The 23907-nt window shown below is 30.2% G+C and overlaps 1 protein-coding gene across 2 annotated transcripts in view; it reads right to left on the reverse strand.

Annotated features, from left to right (window-relative positions):
* Nucleotides 1-17601, reverse strand: part of Tbc1d8-9 (TBC1 domain family member 8/9) — a 34693-nt gene extending 17092 nt beyond the window's left edge. For both annotated transcript variants that reach the window (XM_016060054.4, XM_087159816.1), the window contains exons 1-14: nt 17445-17601; nt 13027-13138; nt 11194-11245; nt 11032-11112; nt 10605-10778; nt 9353-9486; nt 8676-8741; nt 7238-7314; nt 6318-6443; nt 5626-5758; nt 4767-4877; nt 2698-2789; nt 1588-1637; nt 1007-1133 (exon numbers count right to left, since the gene is read on the reverse strand). In XM_016060054.4, coding sequence (XP_015915540.3) covers nt 1007-1133; nt 1588-1637; nt 2698-2789; nt 4767-4877; nt 5626-5758; nt 6318-6443; nt 7238-7314; nt 8676-8741; nt 9353-9486; nt 10605-10778; nt 11032-11112; nt 11194-11245; nt 13027-13138; nt 17445-17488 — 1379 coding nt within the window. In that variant the 5' untranslated portion in view covers nt 17489-17601. The remainder of the gene's footprint in view (nt 1-1006; nt 1134-1587; nt 1638-2697; nt 2790-4766; nt 4878-5625; nt 5759-6317; nt 6444-7237; nt 7315-8675; nt 8742-9352; nt 9487-10604; nt 10779-11031; nt 11113-11193; nt 11246-13026; nt 13139-17444) is intronic.
* Nucleotides 17602-23907: the final 6306 nt, after the last annotated feature.

The raw sequence follows: 23907 nt of genomic DNA on the forward strand, positions 1-23907 counted from the left end.
ATTTGTACTTTTTTGCCTTACCATTGGAAATAAAAAAGAATAAAAAACCTTTGAATCTTTTTCTTATCTTTTCTATTATCTTACCATTGATCTTATCTTATTGTTGCGTTATGTTATTGATATTTTCTTAATTTTTCAGAGAATCCAGCAGAAAACTTCAATATTTCTAACTGTATTAATTTCTTCTTAAAGTTAGAAGGATAAAAAAAACTGGTGCAATCGAATTTACAGCAATAAGGAATAAAATATTTGTTTTCAAGAAATCTGTAAAAAAATATATATACAAGGAATAAGAACCATAAATAGTCATTGTGTCAAAACCATTGTTGCCAACCAAGGGACACAAAGCTTTAGAAGCCAGTTTTAAATTTCTTCACATTTTAAGAAGTTTATCATTTAAAGACTAATTTTTTATTTAATAATAATTCACGATTTTTACATCTAATCGTTTAATTCTTCTACCTTAAATGAACCCAGTGAATTCTCAATTTTTAAATATATATTTTCTATGAATTTTTATTTTGACGGAAAAGTGACAAAAATATTGTCAATGCAGCAATGGAAAATATTTTATATTGACACGAAATGTTTATTTTTTAAAGTTCTGGTTTTTACACAAAGTCAAATAATTTGTAATAAAAAGAGAAGTAGAGAATATTTCCACTCTTTTCTCAAGATGGAAACGATTGAACTTTTCAGATTATTTTTTGAACAGCAGCGACATCAAAACAGCAAACTCCAAAAGCTACGTTTTAGAGATGTGATCCAAGTACTAATTTGTTACCTCATCCATATTCTGATGAAAAAGCTTGTCTATAGAATTTAAACAATTGCCAACACATAATTTTGTAATTTAACTTAAACTTTTAGAGCCTTAAGATAATTTTTAGCAGAATATTACATTTTGAAGGCTTGAAAAGTTATTATAAATGTTGTTTTGAAAAATATTTAGATTTCTAAAGACATAAAGAAACCTTAAATGAAAAAAAAGCAAATTTTTTCTCACCTTCCATATTCAGAAAAGTGGTGATTCCATAGTTCAACCTTTTTCATTTCCTCGGGGGTTTCGATAACAGACTCTGGGCGGAACGATTTATACAAGGCATCTTGAATATTCCAATGACGCTTGCTACCTACAATTGTTAGAAAAAGTATTATGTACTTTTAAAATTAATAATTTTATAACCATCAGACCCATTTTAATTTGATATAACTTGAGCTATAAAACAAAAATCATCAAAATAACTTTCAGAAATTAGATGAATCTAAAAATGTGACTTTATAGATATTAAAGTGTTTTGTTAATGATGTTAATTTTGTAGTTGATGTATCAGATTCTTTATGTGAAAGACTCATACAACAAAGCATAAAATTACTTTGGAATTCACTTTTATTAAAATTTAAAATAAGTTTAAATACGCTTGAAACAATAAAACTGTTTCCATAAAAAATACATCCTATATTTAGTCACATTAAATAAATAAAAAGTATCAATCATTACACAATTAACAAGAAAGCTGAAGTCTGCAAGCATCGCTTTAGAAAAACACATAGGATCTTAATAAAATAAGAATTAAAAATACAAACCACTTGAAGATGAATCAATGCTTCCATTTTCAGAATTTCTGTTTTCATAACTGGGGGAAAAAATCAAAAATAAGCAATTCAGTATTCAAATGAAACAGTAATTAAATTCCTAAAAAAATTTAAAAGGAAAAATAAACAATACATTAAAACAAGCCAAAAATATTCTATTAATCCAAAGCATTGTCATTTTAATACTTTTTATTTTCTTTAGTGGTCTATATTTTTTAGTTGTTAGAAATTATTTGCTACAAAAATTGTAGCTTTCAATGAAAGAAACCCTTAACTATCTTTTTTTCTAAACAAAAACATTCCTTTTTTTGTGCTTTTTAAACCTTCCAATTAATATATCTTGATTAATGTTGTAACTCATAAGTGCAAGATATTTTTTTTCCTTTTCCATACTTTATCATTGAAATATTTATTTTACATGTTCACCTTTTTTTAGTAGTTAAACTTTTTATGTAAACATGCACTTTAATTACATGAAATTTTATTTTTAGCTGACAAAAAAATCCTCCTTCAATTACTTGTAAGTTAACCTTCTAGAGTTAACCTTCTAGAGTTAAATCCTGATCATCCTACATCTTTGGGACCAGGGATAAGTCAAAAAATCAAAATCATCCAACAATCTGGGGACATTTAGAAGTGGGATAAGTGAGGTCAGATAAACATTAAAAGATGAGTAAAATTAATTAATATAAGTAGTAGCAGTAATAATTGCTTAAAAAACATTAGCATAAATAACATTACAATATCAAGAAAAAGAAATATTGACATAATTTCTGTTTTGTTCTTCGATTAGCCAAACCAAATTATTTGGATTAGTTACCACCATAATTGGGTAACATCTGTTGTAATAATGATGGAACATGTTTGAGATACTTTTAATGCGCTCTGGAAGGGATGTCAGATAAATGAAGTGCCATATGATTGAGCTTTAGATAATAGGGGTTTTACTATGCTCTTATTGAAAGTCAAATCAAACTTATAACTTTTACAGCAAGCAGCAGTTCAAGAATAATTTGTCCTTTGCAAGTGAATGAAAATAATAACTAGAAAAAAAGTGTCCAAAATCTAGAAAAGATTTTAAATAAATTTAAACAAACTTACACATGATTTACATCAGGTACTTTAGCTAAAAGTTCTGAAACCTTTTGAACAACAAATTCTAAGTCTTCCAAGTCAGAGAATACAAAATTTTTCTATATATAAAAACAGAAAATAAATTGAATATACGAAAAAGAAGAATGTCTTAGAACAATATAAAAAATGCCGATTAGCAACAAAAATAGTTAAAGTAAAAAATACCCAATAAGCAACAATTATATACAAAATAAAAATTAAGTGATTCATGAGTTCAGATAAAGAGTGTATATATGTTCAGCGTTAAATTTATTTATTTATGTACGAATCTTAAACACTGAATTTGATATAAACCAAACTTTAAAAAAGAGGTAGTAAAGCTCTTTCAGAAGAGTGCGACTTTTGGAAGAAAAATTAGCATGCAATATCACTTACAACTTTCTCAACATAAAAAAATAATAAATAAAAAAGTAAAAAAATGCTAAAGGCTTAATTATGTGATTCTTACTCAAACAGCATTTTTTCATATAAGTTTAAGTAGTAGAGATTAATATATAATAATGTAACAAAACAAAAAGATTCAATCAGTTATGCATAAAATAAAGATTATGCAGAAAATAAAGATAGATTAGAGTATGCATAAATAACTTGAAACACTAAAAAATTACTAAATAGAAAGACTAAGAGACATTTGAATACGTAATTTTTTCAGCAAAGTCATCATATAAAGATACTAACAAAATTATGTATTTTAGGTACATATTAGTTAATTTAAGAAGATATTTTGATTTATATTCATAATAGAAAACACCTGTTCACAAACATATGTTAATCCAAATGTACTATAATATCTAATAGCTAAATTGTGTAAATTTGGAAAATTTACATGGTTATGTTGAATTGTTGTACTAACGACTGCTACTCGTCTGATGCTGATCTACAGCCAAAATCAGATGAGATATTTAATATGCAAGATCTTTATTATAAGAACCAAGTCATTTATTATACAATCTTCTTAAAGATACTCACAAAAATAGTGATTATTTATTATAATTTAGATGCTTATCAATTAATTTAGGAAGATTAAATACATTCATGATAAAAAAAAACATTTGCTTAAATCATATGTTGATTAAAATCTATAAAATCTGAGAGACAAATTGTGCAAAGATTTCTGCACTGATATATTCAGAAGCGGTTGAATAAGAATTTTATGAAACAAAGTTCCTGAAAACACAGTAGGGTAGGCGTGCTCATTCAAGATTTAAAAAGGAAAATAAAGGTATTAAAGTGTATTTTAAAAAGGCTGATGATTTAAATGTTTTTTTAAAAAAATTGGTGTACTTAAATTTTTATTATAATTTATTTATTATTTTTTTAATAAATATTTTGTTTATTAATGTAACATTATCATATATATTACTCTTTACTTTGACATTACTTGATTTTAAAAAAAATTCAACCATTTATTGATTATTTTTTTAAATTAAAAAATCAATTATCTGTTGATTTATTTTTTTCCCATGTTAAATTATTAAAATTTCATTGTATTTTTATAAAAAAATATATTACTCATCTTCTGATAATAAAAAAAAATTAAAAAATTTTGTATGCATAAGGTAACAAAATACAAAATACATAGCTTTATTTACAGTACACTTGTTATTGACATTTCCATCCAGTAAAATATATATAAAACGTTTTATTCATATTATTCATAAATTAACTTTATAACAATCTAAGCAGAGTGGTAAACGTGGTTTCTATTTTACAATTTAATATTTTGATCAATATTAGAAAAATATTTCAGAAATGATTTACTTAAAATTTTCTGTTGACAATGATACAGAAATTTGCAATAAATTAACATAAATATTTTAACAGTAAATATTTTCGATGATAAATCAGTTGAAGCTGTAGTTAAAAAATGGCAAAGCAATAAAAAAAGGCAACAAACAGTTTTGATAAACTAAAAGAAATTACATTTCTAATAAAAATACTGTAATTTCTAATACAATCTTCGCTTTTCATCATATCAAAGTCTTTGTCATATTAGCAAAATTTAACCAATACAATACATAAAAAATATTTGATACCTTGTCCTTGGTGGTGATAAGCAATGCATTTCTAATAGAACCCTGATTTACAACTTTTTCAACTATAGACATTTCTCTCATGGGTATTATTAAAGATACAAGATATCTCACCTAAAAGAGAAAGCACGACATTGATTATACTTATTTAAAACACAATCAAATTATCATTAAAAATTTTAATCAACAGCATATCAATTAATCAAAAAAAGTATTCTTATTATATAAAAAGAAATATATTACTCAGTGAAAATAAAATACACAAAAAAAGTCTTATATTTGGCATTTGTTAACTGAATAGCTGAATGAATGATATTCATTTATAACCTATGAGATAATAACAAATTACAGAAAAGGGTTTCTTTTCTTTTATTACTCATTCACAAGCTTCTAATTTGAAAAATCTACAAATTCCTAACACTCATTTAATAAGTTTCCGTCATAGTGTTCACACGCTATAGATCTTAAATTAATGCCTATACATAGTTTTACTAGGATTTTTTTTTTGGTTGTTTGTTGCTGAATGTACCTGGAACCTTCTTCCACTCCAAACACACTCAAAAACATTTCTTTATTATGGGAGTCCCTAACCTTTTTGTGCCAAAGAACACATTCTTAAACCTAAAAAGTGCTTAACTAGGTATTATCTTAAAAAAAAACCAATAACCCCCCCCCCCAAACAAAATTAGGTTTTTCTTAAACCCTGCTGAAAATACACATATCTGGTGCATAAATAAGTAAATTAGTAGGATCATAAAAAGTAGCATTGAGTAAATAAAGTTTCAAGAACAAAAATAACTTACATTTTCTCATAAACAGAATATTTCAAAAACAAATGTTAGAAACTTCAACTTTTACTTACTTCACTTTCAAAACAAATGTAGCTGTTTGACAAAAACATCTTTCCCCAGACATGCTGCTTATTGTAAGGTGTCCAGAGAGAACATTCAGTGCTGCCATCTAATTTCTCTTCTAGGGGTAACCGAAAATTTGATCTGGAAATTTAAATCCCACAAATTAACAAAAATGTAGGATCACTCCTTCGTAGTTCAAAAGAAAATGTTATAGGAAAAATTGATAGCACCATCAGTTCAAGCATAATTTTAATAATTTCAAAAATATTTATGAATTTTTTGAAATAAATTAATTTGTTGTTGTTTTCGTGTCCATGGATCTTCAGATCACATCAAAGGTCTGGACTATTGCGGCTGCCAGCTTCAGCGCCTCTTGACAATAAATTCATTTAAAACATTCTAATGAACTTTTCAGAAAGAAAAAAAAATTCCACATTAAAATCTCTTTAAAATAATTAATAATTAAAGTAAATATACAAATATTTTTTTTAATGTCCTGAATTTTATTCCGAAATAACTTGCTAAAATTAAATAGAACTGACAATACAAATTAGTATTTATTATACCGCTCAATATCTGACAACATACAGACATAAAAAGTTAAAAGTTGCAGGTGTAGTTGCAGAAACAGTGTCACACGAGGTAAAAATCTGATGACAATGAATAATCTTTAAAATTATAATTAAGATCATATTATTACCTGTAAGCTTCACTGTGAGCACGAGCATCTAAGTCCCTTTTTAAATAAGAAGGTTTTTTTGGCACATTTTTACTCAGTTTATTGACTAAATCTGTATCTGCCTCAAAATTTTCTTCTGAAATTAATCTAAAATAGAAAGATATTTAAAATTAATATGAGTAAATCTCTCTTAGGAACTTTACTTACCAAAAAAAAAAGAGTATTAAATAAAGTATTATCTAAGTACAAAAGTTATTATATGATCACAAATCAAAATTTGGCTCTTCTGTGTTATAAGGCTTAAAAAGAAAATTAAAAAAAGTACACATTTTATGATGGCAACATAGCAGTAACAGTGACTAAGTATTATTATTACATCATTATAGTCTTTCTTTTTACTTTTTAATTTATTAATATATTTTGATGAGTAATCATTATTGCTATATTATTGTACCATAGAGTAATTTGCTTAGTTGTAAAACTATTAATTTAACTATAATTTACTGTTATTCTTTTTAATTTATATCAAAATATATTTCAATGAGTAAGCAGAATAGATATACACAATATAGAATTTAAATAAGTGGAATTATTTTATTAATTAATAATAATAAATTAGAAACAGCAATTAATTTATATAAATATATCGAATATTAATTTATATATATATTTATATCAAATATTTTCTGTATATCTATCGATAAATTAAGTAAAAGCCACTTCATTATTGTAATATTGACAGGTCATCAATTTTCAAGCCATAATCTTATTCCGTTTAAATATATAATTGTACAAACTTAGGGGCAAATTATGCAAATTAGGACTTACAGTTTTAACAATGTCTTTTATGAATTTTAAAAACCCCATAACACAGAAGTACTCAACATTTTAACTTTTAGATTCCAAATTTTTTTCCAAATTTAAACAAAAAAAATTATTACTTTTTCATGGCAATGTTTGCTAACTGTTGCATAAGAGTAAATGTTTCATCTAACTTTAAGAACATGGAGAAATGGAACTGGAAAAAAAACATTTAAATAAGAATTAATCAAATAAAACTTTAATTTGAGTTAAACATATCAGCTTTAGGTTTTAATGCTCAATTTAATCCAACTAAATAATGTAACTATAATTTCCATACATTTAAACTTCTTTGCACCCATGAAAAATAACAATTAAATTTACTGTAAAACATTTTGCAGTTCCAGTTAGATTTTTGAAAGTTCTAAATCAGACCTTTTCTCTAATCTTTTCTAATCTAAAAATGAATGATTATACAATGCCAAATGTTCGCATCAGTATCTGAAAGATTTGATACCAAAAAATAACTGAGTTGACTAACAGAAAATCTACTTCATGTAATGAACAAGATAGTATTTATTTTAATTCAAATTTAACAATAATGAGAGTAGAAAATTTTCAATTCCAGTTATATTTTTTAAAGTTCTAAATCATATCTAATCTTTAATTTTAAATTAATGATTAATTAATCTTTAATTAAAAATCTTTCTAATCTTTAAATTAAAAATTAATGATTATACAATGCAAACGTTTGCACCAGTATCTGAAAAAATTGATACCAAAAAATGGCTGAGTTGCCTAACATAATATCTACTTCATGCAATGAACAAGACAGTATTTATTTTAATGCAAACTTAACAATAATGAGAATAGAAAAGCAGAAATTATAATCGCCTGTTTTGGGTGATAATATAAAAGTGAATGAAAACCTCTGTTTACCAGAAAACTAAAGCACTTTCAGTACACACTTATTTCATTGGAAGGAAAAACTCTCTTCCCTATACATATCTATACCTGACCATTCTACATGCTATTAAATCCGTAACACAATCTACCTTAAATAACTAGGCATTTAAAAATAACTAGTCGCTTAAAAGAAGTTGAAAAAGAACCTGGCCATATGACCCTTCAGAAAAAATTATTACTAATAAAAATTGTCATTAGTCATTTCTGTATAGACTCCCTGCTCAAAGGCTCTAACTCACTTTTCATAAATTTTGATGAATTACCAAGTAATTTTGGTTCAGATAGTTCATGAGTCTGATAACTGAAGAAATATTAATGTTACGATAAATAACTAATTTGATGATTAACCAGAGAGTTCCTACCAAATGGGCATTGTATTAAGAAAGATGGAATTTTGTCTCCCATTAAATATAATTATAAATACTTATATTTCTATTGATTTTTCTTAAATGAATCAATGAAAACAAAAATTAATGATTTAAGATACAATAATTAATGTAATATTTTCTCGCGGCATATGAATGCCTTAAAATTACTATCTAATGTGATAAATGTAAAACAAAGACATCATTTAAAATAATCTCACTTTCAATAAACAGGAAAGTACATTACCTTTTTAGTTCTTGTAAGAACACTTATACTGTCTGGAAAAACTAAAGAATCATTCTTCTCAATTTGCTGTAAGGACAATAACAGATTAGGAATGTAATAAACATACATAGAAATAAAAAAACTTAAATGAATGCATTTTTTTTTCTTTTTTACAAATATAAGACAATTTTGTGTGTAACAAATTTAAAAATTAACATTATTTTCTTCCCAAAAACTGCTTTTTATAAAATGAAAAAGAAAAAAAAAACTTTATATACTATACACTACAAATATCATTGTTTTTAAACTTTTATAAAGATAAATCATATTTTTCTAATAAATCAACTTTTAGAAAACATACCATTTATAAAATATTTAATTTATTTTAGAATAATGAGATATTAACAATAAATAATATTGATAATAATAAAAGTTTTAAGTATAGATAAATTAATTACTACATAAAAATAAAGCTATTTAATTAAATATGAAAGTATTGAGTTGCAAAACTGACTGTATGAATGTTATTACAGCACACAAAATTTATAACAAATAAATAATGAATGATTAAGATTAAACTACTTTTGAAAATATAATCAGACCTGTTCTTATTCTTTAAAATAAAATAAAAATTGTAAAAATATTAAATTTCAATTCAAAATAAGTATAAAATACAAAGCATAAGAAACATTACTTACAGTAACATCCACCCATCTCACAACTAACTTAACTTCTTTACCAAACAGCTGAGAATGAAAGCACATGTGATTTACACTAAGATAAAGCCATCCCTGACATGGTAATTTTTTCTTCCAAAAGCAGCAAGAATAATCTAAAGAAATTAGAATTGTAAGTAAATCCATAGATATATTTTGTTATCATAATGGAAAATAATAGTCTACTAAAACAGAAACACATATTGATTAAATCAGATTGAAAGAAACACGCCACCCAGCGGTCTTGCTTGTTTAAAGTGGTTCTGCATGTTGAAAGTCATATATAAACCATCCTTGATGGTAATGTAAAGAAAAACTCACTTGATTTTCTACTTATAAATATTCTTGCACATAGTAAAAGCCTCTGATTTTTTGATTGGAGGAGAAAATTAGGCAGAACCACAGTTATGTATAGATAAAAAAAAATAATGGAAGCAGTAAAAATGAAAATGTCAAAACTGCCAGTAAGTTATCTTTAGTAAATGAATACTAAAAATTAGAAAAATAAAAAAGTTGCAACTGGATAAATTAATAAATCTTCAAAAAATAGGTCTACTTATACAGTGCTTGGGGTAATATAATAATAAGCCACATTTTCAAATTGTGCAAGAGAGCATTTTAAGAGCTTTTTTTGATGAAAAACACAATTTCCATGTAGTGAATAAGCTGTTGTGTAGCTATAAAGTTCAAATTCCATAAATTTTAGTAATATTTGCTTGAAATTTGTATGAAAACAATCCAAAGGATTAGTCTGGTTTAAAAATAGCAACATTGGAAAAGGATAATTACATTAACATAAGGTTAAAAGTAAAGTCCTACATTTGCTAAAATTAATATATATGTTTTTAAATGAACAAATGGTGTTTCCATAATTTTCAGCTATAGTAATTTTTTTTTAAACTTTATTAAAACTATCCAATTTTTGAAAAGATTGGAAATTGAATATTTAGAAAACTAAAAATTGAGCATGAGCTTAAACTGAAATAGTACATACATTCCAAAACTTTTACACATACATTACAAAATTTTCAAAATAATGTTTCTCAATATTTATTATATGAAGACCAATTATAATATATCTCCTTTAGCAATTTTTAAAAGTGATATTAATAATTATGTAAAAAAACAAAACAATTTCAATATATCACTTACAATTTATCATATCTTTTTAGACATATGAAAACTAAATTATATAAATTGTATGAAAACAAAAGAACAGCAATACACAACTTACAGTTGACTAATTTTTCTTCCTTGGGCATATTGAAAAGACGAGAGAACTTTAAAGATGATACTTTATATTGCATGCTATCAGGATCTTGAGTACTATCATATGACTTCTGAGCAACTAAACTTTCAATTTTACAAGCAACAAAATTTCTCATCTCCTCTTCATTATCAAATGCCTCTGTAAAAAGAAAGATCCAGTTATAGGGATAACTATTTCAATAGGAGATTGTAGAAAAATTGTAAAACACTTTTCTATTTCATCTAATAGATAGAATTCAAGACATTTAACAGTACGTTAATTATTCAAATAACATCAAACAAAATGTACATTATATGTGCAAGCAAGAAACAACTATTTAAATGTCATTAAGTAGATAAAATAAAATTATAAAAAATATTATGTCAGAGAATTTCATGCAAATTTCACAAACCTAGAGTAGGAATGACATTTTTTTCTAACCATTCCCAATTGTCATTAATTTCACTTTTAGAAAATCCACTGGCAACAGAAACTGCAAATAATAATAATAACAAATAAATAAATGAACACAAAAAAAAATAATAACTTACAAATAAGAAATCACTTTACTTACGAGGCGACTTATCAGAGGATGAAGAATGAAGGAGTATCCTATATGGCAAAGGCTGTAATAACGAATCAATTACTATTAAAAGTTACTTTTGATTATAGTTATTGTAAATTTAGCTTTTTTAATTTAAAATATCCCTAGTTGACCAGCTTCTTTTTATGCATAGTAACCTTGTTCCGGCTAATATTAATCCTTAGTAGAAATATTTTAACTATTAGATTTTGCCAATTTACCAGTTTCTTCTTATGTTCATTAATGAAAAAGAGAGATGTATACAGAAGAAAATCGCAAACAAACTTTCTCAGATACTTCAAGATTTGAGAGTTAAATTAAAAAACACTAATAATAAATTCAAATAAAATAACTTACGTACCTGTAATGCAATTTAAAACATTTTTAATAATAATGATAATATGGATAAAATAGTAATGTAATTAAAAAAAATTTCTTACATATAAAAGTATTCTAAATTTATTTAAACATTTAAGAATAAAGGAGACAATGTTGACACTTAAATTGAACAAGATGCTAGTCAAATGTATACCTTAAACATAAAAACGATAATACAATGTTAGCTATGAATTCAGGAAATGCCTACTTAAATTGGTAAAAATTCCAGCTTAAAATATTTCAAAGTTAAATGTGGCCATTTGAAAATGTATAACTGTTTTAACTGAGGAGGAAATACAGAACATAATTTCTTATTTCTTTAACTGCCAACCTAAAATTAACTACTTCCTTCCTTGGTTTTTTCCACGTTATTCAATAGAGATATTATGCTTGGCAGGGAAATTTTTATACTATTTCATTCAAGTAACAAATCAGGTTAAAAGTAAAGAGTTTGACAAAATAATAGTTAATGTTAATACAAATCAAAACATTTTCATAACTTTTTCCCAAAGAGCAGATTTACATCTTATGCTCCACAATAAGATTTTTGATAATTAGAAGTTTCTGTGAGACGCCCGATGGCTGAGCGGTACCGCTTCGCGCTGTCGTGCCACAGGTCCTTGGTTCGATCCTTGGGCCGGGCAAGGCCGACTCAGCCTTTCATCCCTTCAGTGGGTCGATAAAATGAGTACCAAGCATGCTTGGGAACTAACACTGGGGGTTCCGCGTTCGGCTGACCACCTGACCGGAACATATGCTCCTGCACCCCAGAGCCCAAGGTCAAGAAAACTGAGATGGGCACAGTCGGCCTTGGCCCTCTTAATGGGCTGTCGCGCCACTGAGTTAGTTTTTTTTTTAGTTTTTTAGAAGTTTCTGTGGGTATTATCAAAAATAACTATTCATATTATTCTTATTATAAATTAAATAATAATTAAATGCTTACATAGAGAAACAAAAACTATTAACAACTTATACTGCAACTTGTACATAAACAGTTCTGCTACAAAGAAAAATGGTTTGGTGCGAACTTAAATTGTTCTACAACCTTCATTGCAATTGTGAGCCCTTTTTTGCTGTCTTATATTTTCAAAACCCAGTTAAAGAATACTAATAATTGACAACTTATTTATTATGCAAGCTTTGTAATTTACAGTAATGTTTAAACTCAAGTAAAAAAAATTAATAAAAATAGTCCCTTTCAATGATACTTATTCAGGAAATTTCTTATAATTATTTTATTCATTTGCTTCTAGAAAAATATTTTGTCAGAACATAGTAAATAAACACTTAGTTATTTCTTTAAGGTACCGTATTTATTCACAAAAAGCCGTATGAGGTTAAAAGCCAACCTGAATCTTTCGAAAATATTAAATTTTTTTATAATGTTTCCTAAAAACCTAAGATTAATATAAAGTGTTAAATAATGAAATTAATGGAGTTCAATACTTTTGTGTCAAACACACTGTCGAATGTGCCAACGAATAATGATGCAAGACCTCTAGTGCCATAACCTTTCCTTTGTTGAAGTACAAAATATGTGTTGGCTCTTTCACAGACCCTGAGAAATATAAAAAAAATTGCTTTGTTAAAATAAAAAATTATAAATTAAAAAGAGCACTTACAAAAAACGCAAGACATAAATAAAATTAAATTGTAACAATATGATGAAATATAAAATGTAACTAATCCGAAGTTACATGATACTTTTCTTTTTTTTATGCTAGATTAGGGGTGCTCAACCTGCGGCCCGCGGGCCAAATGCGGCCCGCCAACCCTCGATGTGCGGCCCGCGGCCGCAATCTGAACAAAATAAAAATAAAAATTAAATATTTGTTTTTGAAAAATAATAAAAAAAATTCGGTAATTTAAATTTATACTTTTAAGTTTTTGACGCACCCAATCTCAATCAATGTAGTTCTTCGATGGTTAACGCTACGGATTTCGGCATAGTTTTAAAAATCACAATATTTTTAATACATCATTATTACGATTTACGAATTTTAATTACCACTTTTGACGCTTTTCGTATGTGCCGATTCCAATGACTTTTCGGTAGTTATTGCTACCCATTTTCAAGTAGTTTCTGAAATAGCGATTTTTGAAAGTTATGAAACGCTTTATTTGTGCAAACTTCATGGAAAATCTAAATGACTTTAGATCCTTTCTTCAACAGTTATTGCTGCACAGTTCCACCCGGTTTTTAAAACTTCGATATTTTAGCCAGATATTATTACGAATCGCGAGTAAAGAATCGCTCATTTAGATAACCATTTTTTGACATGGCTTATTTGTAACGATTTTATCGCAAATCAAATTATTTTTCAATCGTTATTTTAGAAATTATTGCTACACATTTCTACAAGGTTTTGAAAGTATCGATATTTTTTATACGCTATTGCGACATTTTAATTTCAAATCTCGCATTTAAATTGCATAAAATTTTGATGGACTTTATTTACTCCAATTTCATCTAAAATATTAAAGTATTTTGGTTATTGTTTTAGTAGTTATTACGTTTTCCCCGTGATTTAAAAAGATTATGATATTTTTAATACTTTGACAGCAAGCGAGTTTTGAATCGCGCATTAAAATAATTATTTTTTACGTGCTCTGTTTGTGCCGATTTTATCATTTGCGTTGTACCGATTTTAACACGAATTTTTTAAGAGAGTTTTCGAAAGTGTTTTTTCTTCTTTCCCGTTATTGCTGCATTTTTATTTGTGATTTGGAATATACCTGATTTTTTCACACAATATTACAACTCGTGAAATTCGATTCAGTTTTAGTTTTTTTTCGTAACTTAAAAAGTAATTACGTATCTTAGCCAAATCAACACATTCCCAGAAAAAAAAACGAGATGTGTTTATATTAAACGCGGTCCGTTTTGCAACAAAAAAAAAATTCAGAACACGGCATAATTTTTTAGTCCCATGAACACGTGCAAGTTTAACAACACACATCGAACCTATTCTTTTTGTTGTCACATGTAATTTAAAAGTCATATATCGTAATTTGTATTTACGCGATCTGAAAATTGCGCATCGCATTTCGTATTAACATTAACGAGATTTTAAAAAAATCCATCGCGCTTCGTATTTACGGGATTTAAAATCACATATCGCGATTCGTGTTCTGGCATTTAAAATATCATCCGTTGCTACTTTTCTTGCACGCGTTTTAAAATCCATATATTGCGATTCATATTAATGCATTTTAAAAATCAAGTGTTGTGAGTAGTCCTTTCGCAATTTAAAAGCCACACGATTCGTATTCACGCGATTTGAAAAACAAGCATCGAGTTTATTATTTACGCAATTTAAAAATCACTCATAGCAATTCGTATTCAAGCAATTAAAAAATCACACATAGCGATTCGCATTCAAGCAATTAAAAAATAACACATCGCTATTTGTATTTCCGCGATTTAAAAACACAGAAAGGAAGAACACCATCTAGGACAAATTCCAAAACTGATTATGTTATTTGCTCTAAGTTTAATACTACTCACAACAACAGCTTCTGTCGAAAGACAGATTTCCAGAATGAATTTGGCCTGTTCAAAATTACAGAGTAGTCTTTAAATACAATCATTACATTTTCATTTAATGGCTTAAAAAATATCACATGATCAAGTATATAAAATTATCACAATATTCCAAAATTTTCCAAATTACAGTGTAACCATTAAGAAATTTTTTAAACCATTTTCTATCTTCTTGGAGCATTTTATATCATTTATGATTATATGGTGGGAAATGATTTGTATATCATTAAATTTTAACTGTATAAAAAATTTAATCACGATAAGTTTCGAAAAGTAATGTAAATTTTATTGATTGTGCATTAATTGTAAATAGTAAATGTCATGTTAAAAATATATTCGTCATAAAAAGTTGTAAACAAGTATGTTAATAGTTTTTTATTATTAAGGAATATAGTTCCTTGAAATTTAATGTGTTTTCTTTCTTTCTTTTTCTTCCCTCTCTTAGCCTCTTATTATTAATTTAAAATAAAAATGTCTGAAAGATAAAGTACATTCCCTAATAAATGCTAAATTTTCCACTTAAGGGGTTTTGTTTTAGTTTTAATCATTTTTAACCCTATAAACTTTCTTTAAATCAAAATATATTTAACTTGAATTTATATTAATGACCAGAACATTTATTTATTTGAAATTTAATTCCATGAAAAAAAAATTTAACGCTAAAATTTATGTTTAAATGGACTTTTGTATTTTGTAATGTGATAAAAAAAAAATTCAATTTTTCCATAGTTTTTTAATTATTTCAATTTATCTAAATTTTTTCCGATAAATTGATTCTGATTTTCGAATTCTGTTTTCCTTCTTAAGTAATCAGTTTTGCATTTTCTAATTCATAACGTTTTAAAGTATTGTATTTTCTGCAAAGAGATTACAAGGTTAACCGACAAAAGGAATTTAGTGTTATGTAAACAATGATGTTTATATAACAATCACCACCAACAATTGCTTTCAATATGTCGGTCTAAACACTTAGGCATGCGGCCCTTCATTGGTCAATCTACTGTGCATGTGGCCCTTCACTGAAAAAGGTTGTGCACCCCTATGCTAGATGTAGATAAATCTGTGTTATATAAGAAAATAAAATATTGAAAAGAATAGTCAAAGATACAAAATAAAAGGTTTAATGACTATCAGATCCTTACAAAAAAATATGTTGTTTCAACTAACTAAATATTTGTAATACATTTAACTTTGCAAAAAGACATTTGTATATCAAAACATCAAATGTAATAAAGAACAGATTAAAATTTTGCTGTTAACAACCTTAACCAAATAGATAAAGCTGATACCTAAATTAATCTTCATCAATTAAGTGATAAAGGCAGAAATTTTATAAGTTCTATAGGACAAATATCTTCACTAAAGAGCAGGATATATTTTTCAGAATATTAGAGAAAATTATGCTAATCAAATTTAGTAATTTCTCTAGAAGGGGAATTTCTGCATTGGTGGCTGCACCAATATGGCCAGCAAGTTTTGGTGACAACTGGGCAGTGCCATGCAAGAAACTAAAGAATACAACCTAGTCAAAAGCAAATGCATCAGATACAGTTGTTATAAACTTGACTTGTCACTATATGTTTCTTTATTTCATTGCAATTACAAAAACAAGACAGTGACACATTAATGAACACACCTATAGCAAATAGGTACTAATATTGGTACTCCAGTCTAGATATAATGCATTCAAGCAATTTCAAAAGTTATCTGGAAGAAAACAGTAATCAATATAGAAGAATAAAAATTAGTAATTAAGTTTTATACATTGCAGCACAAACTATCAATTCTCAAATTAACAATTCTTCAAAAATTATACTTAACGGCAGTTCTTGAGTCTTTTTGAGAAAAATACCTTGTAGGAAAGATTAAAGACTATTCCTGAAGGAGATAATTTTTTCAATATACAGCCCAGATAGGACATATTTTGACAACTTTAGAACAATAAAAAACAGTTTTAGAGTAGCTATTAAATTAGAAAACTTAAATATGCAAATAAAACTATTTAAAAATAATTTAATTAATAACTTTTTTTACTAGCCTTTATGGTCAGGCAATTCAGTAATTTGTGATGAACAAACATATAAAGGATTTCACGCGATTATAAAATAGATTTTAAAAACATTTCTCTTGAATTGGATAAAATCAAATGCGTAAATATAAAAAAAAACATTAAAAAAAATTTTAATTAGAAAAGAAAACGACAATATGTAATGTTACTCCCTTATTATATGTTCATATAAAACGAAAAGAAAAACTTTGACTGCAAATATGGTATTATAATCATTCGATAAATATTAGATAGAACATATTTCCATCTCACCACAAAGACTTCGCTAAAGATACTTCCTGTGGTCTTACCCACATCGTTTGTTTTTCATTACTGAAAATTAAAAGATATAATAATACTTTTAACTCGTGACACTCAGAAAACTTTATATGTTTACATTAATGTTTACAAATTTCTACGACGACTCAGTGTTGCCAGAACTTAAGATTAAAAAGTAGCGAATGGGAGCTCCAAAAGTAGCGGATTCGAACATTTTGTAGCCCAAAAATAAATCATATATATATATATATATATATATATATATATATATATATATATATATATATATATATATATATATATATATATATATATATATATATATATATATATATATATATATATATATATATATATATATATATATATATATATATATATATATACAGTCACTCGAAAAAATAGCTGAGCACCGTGACCCTTGCAAAATAAAATTGGAAACGCAAAACGACACAACAAATAGTCTCAAGCCTCGATTCTCACTGCTCTTTTGTCGTGACACCATGTTTGGAAACGTTCTCACTGCCCTCTCGTGAAGCAGTCCATTGTGTATGTGAAATGGTCCCCAGAAAGCCCTGTCCAATGCATTTTCAAGGGGTCTGCACCCAAACGCCCAATGTTGGCGTTGTGTGTATTTTAAAAAAATGGGACGAGTCCCCAATGAGGGGGACTCGTCCCATTTTTTTATAAAAAAATGGCTTTTGACACAGAGTTAGATTTCGTGTCGGCAAAGGGGACATGTCCTGTGTGGACGCGTGCGCAACCAATTGTCCAGACACTGTGCGTGAAACACGTGCTGGCAACGAGTTGGATGAGGCATTTCCAACATTTCCTCCAAACAAATCGGGCAAGGCTCAGGTGGGGCGTAATACCAGCTTTCAAAAGGTAACGAGAACAGACAATTTCGAATTTCGCTGGCTAAGCGAATCCGCAAATCGTCTGTCAAGTTGTAGCCTTTCCTAAACCAGTCGCACACAATATTCGACAACCATCTCATGCCGAAGCTATCAAAGCTCCGGTAAGCTGGGCTCAAGTGACTGACATTATTCTCGAAACGCAACTCTCGATCGAGAAATTGCTTAAAAGCACCCCTCACCTGCCTCACATCGGAATAGCCTTCCGGGTCGAGGAATCGAAGCACTGGATGCGCCTCGTCCCCCAATTCCACGACCTCTGGCTCTCCCATCAACAACACCTCCCGAGGAAAAGCATAGCATGGAAACACCTCATCGGGGGATTTGAGAACGAGATTTCTTACAATAAAAAGATTTGCCATTTTGAATCGACTCTATGTCAAAAAATATAACGGCTCCTCGGCGTGCAAGCCCTTTTTATAGACACACAGAGGGCGCTCCAGTCGTCCTGAAATGTTTTAGAAAATGCCACGTGACCTGAAAAGACGATGCATTTCCAGAAAGTCACGTGATGAGATTCACCTCACCGGATGCACTTTCAAGAAATCGAGCAACACATCACATCCGCCAGATGCACTTTTAGAATGTCACCGGATGTATTTCCAGGAAGTCGAGCGACACATCATATCCGCCAGATGCACTTTTAGAATATCACCGGATGTATTTCCAAGAAGTCGAGCGACAAAACACTTTCGCCAGATGCACTTTTAGAATATCACCGGATGTAATTCCAAGAAGTCGAGCGACAAAACACTTTCACCAGATGCACTTTTAGGATATCACGTGACAGGACATGGGAATTGTGATTGAAAGGTCAATGACCCAAGGTCATTAGAATGTTTGGATGATGCATGGAGAGATTGTCTCGAGACTCGAGGCTCGGGGCTCAGCAGAAAAATTTTTTTAAACCGGAAGTGGGCGTGGCCAAATGACAACTCAAAACTTGCATTTCGAAAATTTCAAATTTTGTCTCGACCCAAATTTTGCTGGACCCAAATCTGTGGCCGAGTGAAAAAAAATTTTCATAAACCGGAAGTGGTGAAAAGATAAGTGTCTCAAGGCAAGGGTTTTCCAAAAAATGTCACGCGATTCCAAAGCCCATTTTCACCCAAACCCCGCATCCCAATACACGTCAAACCTATCCATTGGCATGTGACGCATCCAAAGCAATGCGTCCATTGGTCTACAGTCCAATCCATCCATTGGCATGTGACGCTCGATGGCCATCCCATTCAGTCTCGAGAAAATTTTTGCTGGACCCAAATCTGCGATCGAGTGAAAAAAAAAAAAAAAAAAAAAAAAAAAAAAAAAAAAAAAATTAACCGGAAGTGGGCGTGGCCAACAACTCAAAACTTGCATTTCGAAAATTTGAAATTTGTCTCGATCCAAATTTTGCTAGACCCCAGTCTGTGGCCTCGAGAAAATTTTTGCTCAACCCAAAATCTCCGGACGAGTGAAAAAAATTTTTTTTCAATTTTGTAGTTATAAAAAATATTCTAATTTTTAATTGAATAAAAAAATTCTTATTTGTAATTAAAAAATGATCAAACAGCTCTTCTACCCTAGTTAACAGTTTGCACTTTAAAAAAAAACATCGTTTTTTCATAATACACACCTTCACCAACCCACAAAGCGTGGGAAATATCGTTTTAAACGATGAAATATAATAGATGAAAAAAATCCAACCCTGCTCCAGGATGTCAGACCCAGGTGCCATGGATTTCTGAACCCCCCTCCATGGATGACCCTGCACCTGCGCAGCGTCTCAAAAAAAAAAAAAAAAAAAAAAAAAAAAAAAAAAAAAAAAAAAAAAAAAAAAAAAAAAAATTTTTTTTTTTTTTTTTTTTTTTTTTTTTTTTTTGGTGGTTAGTATATCTAAGCTAGCGTCTTGACAATTTTCCATTAGATTGTGATCGAGTAACGACGCTTTAGCCAATTCCATTGCTCCATCACTGAGAAGTATTTGAATTTTGAACGCCTCATCAAGATGCCGAAAGCAAAACCAGATAGAAAAATGTATTTTTCATACCGATATTGGAATGAGCAAATCATCTCGTGCCCATTTTGCGATGAAAAATTGTTATTTAAAGAGTATCGAAAGACTCATTCCCAATCCGAACACAATTTAAATGAAGAGACTCAATGCATTTTTTGCAGATATACATTTTCAAATTCATCTCAAGACGACATTCACAGAAAAAAATGCTTTGACTCGTTCAAAACGATGAATAGAAAAATACAAAAAAAACGCTTCATCCACGCTGACAACGCCACTGCTGGAACCAGTGCTGCCTCTGCAATCGATTCTGCCGAAATCTCCACACCCGATTTATGTGAATGTAAATCTTTTGACCCTTCATTATTACGTCGCAAACTTAAACATAGAGTCCTCGACACAGATTTACAAGAAGTTGGATTTTACGACAACTACCCCGGCGACTTTCGAGCATTGACCAACACGGGTTCCCTTTACCCGTTTAACGACAAAAGCAATTTGGGACGCGAGGCCGCGGCCCTGTTTCGAATGTATTTTTCCAAGGCGTGGACACTTTATCACGTGTTTATTCGATCCTACGCCTTTGCCAGTTTCAAACAAAAAATGTCCGTGTTTGACGAGGGTCAACTGGTGGTGTCGACCTTTTGGTGCTTGTGCGATGGTTGCAAGATTGACATACGAAATACCATAAATCCTAATAAACTGCATCGCCACATGATTGTGGCCGTTCAAGATCGAGCTGCCTACCTGAAGGTTTGGAGGTCGATTAAACAATCTCGTGCCAACGAGCGCTATTGCAAAGGACATAAAAAAATTGTATCGGCCATGCATTTGGCCAATGCCATTCATTACGTATCGAGCGAAAAATCCCAATGCTCCGGATCCAAGAAGCCGGGCGAGGGGCGACGCGGACATTTTTACATCAATCGCCCGTTACACGAGCATTCCGTCATGAACATGGCCAGTCTCTTCCGCCACGGCGTGATGACATGGCTAAAAGGAAAACTTCGCGATAAACTCGTACTGGGTTGGAAGTGTGAAAAGTTTGGTTCAAATTACAAAACGTATCGCGTAAAAGTGTCTGAGATTATGACGCTTCCAAACTGTTGCATTCAATTGCGATGGGATTGGGCACCTCATCCAGACGGAGATTACGGAGCGTATTGGTTTGAGAACGACGTAATGCGCGTCCAGCCCACGGGAGGTGAACCTACATTTTCGAATCACGAACAATTCATGATGTTTCAGATTCAAAAGGGAAATTCCTTGCGCCAACGCATGGCAAATGCTTATTATACGTTGAGTCAACCACAAGCCCGTCAGATGAGTGTCGTGGAGTACATGAGGGAGAAGCAAAGAGTGGAGATGAAACGAATCAATGCAGAAAACGAATCGGAAAAAAATGTATTGAAACGTCGGATTGACCAGCTGGAGACGGAAAATAAGCAGAAACAAGACGAAATTGAAACACTTTTGCGAAAAATTGCCACTCTGGCTGAAGAAGTGGCAAATTTGAGAAGACAAGTCGCGTCAACAGTACACATCACGAACATGGGTGGGATGTCTTTCACTGTAGCTGCTGGTTCAACGCCATCACCCTAGTACTACCCACAAAAAAAAAAAAAAAAAAAAAAAAAAAAAAAAAAAAAAAAAAAAAAAAAAAAAAAAAAAAATTTTTTTTTTTTTTTTTTTTTTTTTTTTTTTTTTTTTTTTTTTTTTTTTTTTGAGACGCTGCGCAGGTGCAGGGTCATCCATGGAGGGGGGTTCAGAAATCCATGGCACCTGGGTCTGACATCCTGGAGCAGGGTTGGATTTTTTTCATCTATTATATTTCATCGTTTAAAACGATATTTCCCACGCTTTGTGGGTTGGTGAAGGTGTGTATTATGAAAAAACGATGTTTTTTTTGAAAGTGCAAACTGTTAACTAGGGTAGAAGAGCTGTTTGATCATTTTTTAATTACAAATAAGAATTTTTTTATTCAATTAAAAATTAGAATATTTTTTATAACTACAAAATTGAAAAAAAATTTTTTTCACTCGTCCGGAGATTTTGGGTTGAGCAAAAATTTTCTCGAGGCCACAGACTGGGGTCTAGCAAAATTTGGATCGAGACAAATTTCAAATTTTCGAAATGCAAGTTTTGAGTTGTTGGCCACGCCCACTTCCGGTTAATTTTTTTTTTTTTTTTTTTTTTTTTTTTTTTTTTTTTTTTTCACTCGATCGCAGATTTGGGTCCAGCAAAAATTTTCTCGAGACTGAATGGGATGGCCATCGAGCGTCACATGCCAATGGATGGATTGGACTGTAGACCAATGGACGCATTGCTTTGGATGCGTCACATGCCAATGGATAGGTTTGACGTGTATTGGGATGCGGGGTTTGGGTGAAAATGGGCTTTGGAATCGCGTGACATTTTTTGGAAAACCCTTGCCTTGAGACACTTATCTTTTCACCACTTCCGGTTTATGAAAATTTTTTTTCACTCGGCCACAGATTTGGGTCCAGCAAAATTTGGGTCGAGACAAAATTTGAAATTTTCGAAATGCAAGTTTTGAGTTGTCATTTGGCCACGCCCACTTCCGGTTTAAAAAAATTTTTCTGCTGAGCCCCGAGCCTCGAGTCTCGAGACAATCTCTCCATGCATCATCCAAACATTCTAATGACCTTGGGTCATTGACCTTTCAATCACAATTCCCATGTCCTGTCACGTGATATCCTAAAAGTGCATCTGGTGAAAGTGTTTTGTCGCTCGACTTCTTGGAATTACATCCGGTGATATTCTAAAAGTGCATCTGGCGAAAGTGTTTTGTCGCTCGACTTCTTGGAAATACATCCGGTGATATTCTAAAAGTGCATCTGGCGGATATGATGTGTCGCTCGACTTCCTGGAAATACATCCGGTGACATTCTAAAAGTGCATCTGGCGGATGTGATGTGTTGCTCGATTTCTTGAAAGTGCATCCGGTGAGGTGAATCTCATCACGTGACTTTCTGGAAATGCATCGTCTTTTCAGGTCACGTGGCATTTTCTAAAACATTTCAGGACGACTGGAGCGCCCTCTGTGTGTCTATAAAAAGGGCTTGCACGCCGAGGAGCCGTTATATTTTTTGACATAGAGTCGATTCAAAATGGCAAATCTTTTTATTGTAAGAAATCTCGTTCTCAAATCCCCCGATGAGGTGTTTCCATGCTATGCTTTTCCTCGGGAGGTGTTGTTGATGGGAGAGCCAGAGGTCGTGGAATTGGGGGACGAGGCGCATCCAGTGCTTCGATTCCTCGACCCGGAAGGCTATTCCGATGTGAGGCAGGTGAGGGGTGCTTTTAAGCAATTTCTCGATCGAGAGTTGCGTTTCGAGAATAATGTCAGTCACTTGAGCCCAGCTTACCGGAGCTTTGATAGCTTCGGCATGAGATGGTTGTCGAATATTGTGTGCGACTGGTTTAGGAAAGGCTACAACTTGACAGACGATTTGCGGATTCGCTTAGCCAGCGAAATTCGAAATTGTCTGTTCTCGTTACCTTTTGAAAGCTGGTATTACGCCCC

The sequence above is a fragment of the Parasteatoda tepidariorum genome, chromosome 3 (genome assembly GCF_982258835.1).
Source record: "Parasteatoda tepidariorum strain Cologne lab strain chromosome 3, Ptep-v5.0, whole genome shotgun sequence".
Classification (NCBI taxonomy): Eukaryota; Metazoa; Arthropoda; class Arachnida; order Araneae; family Theridiidae; genus Parasteatoda; species Parasteatoda tepidariorum.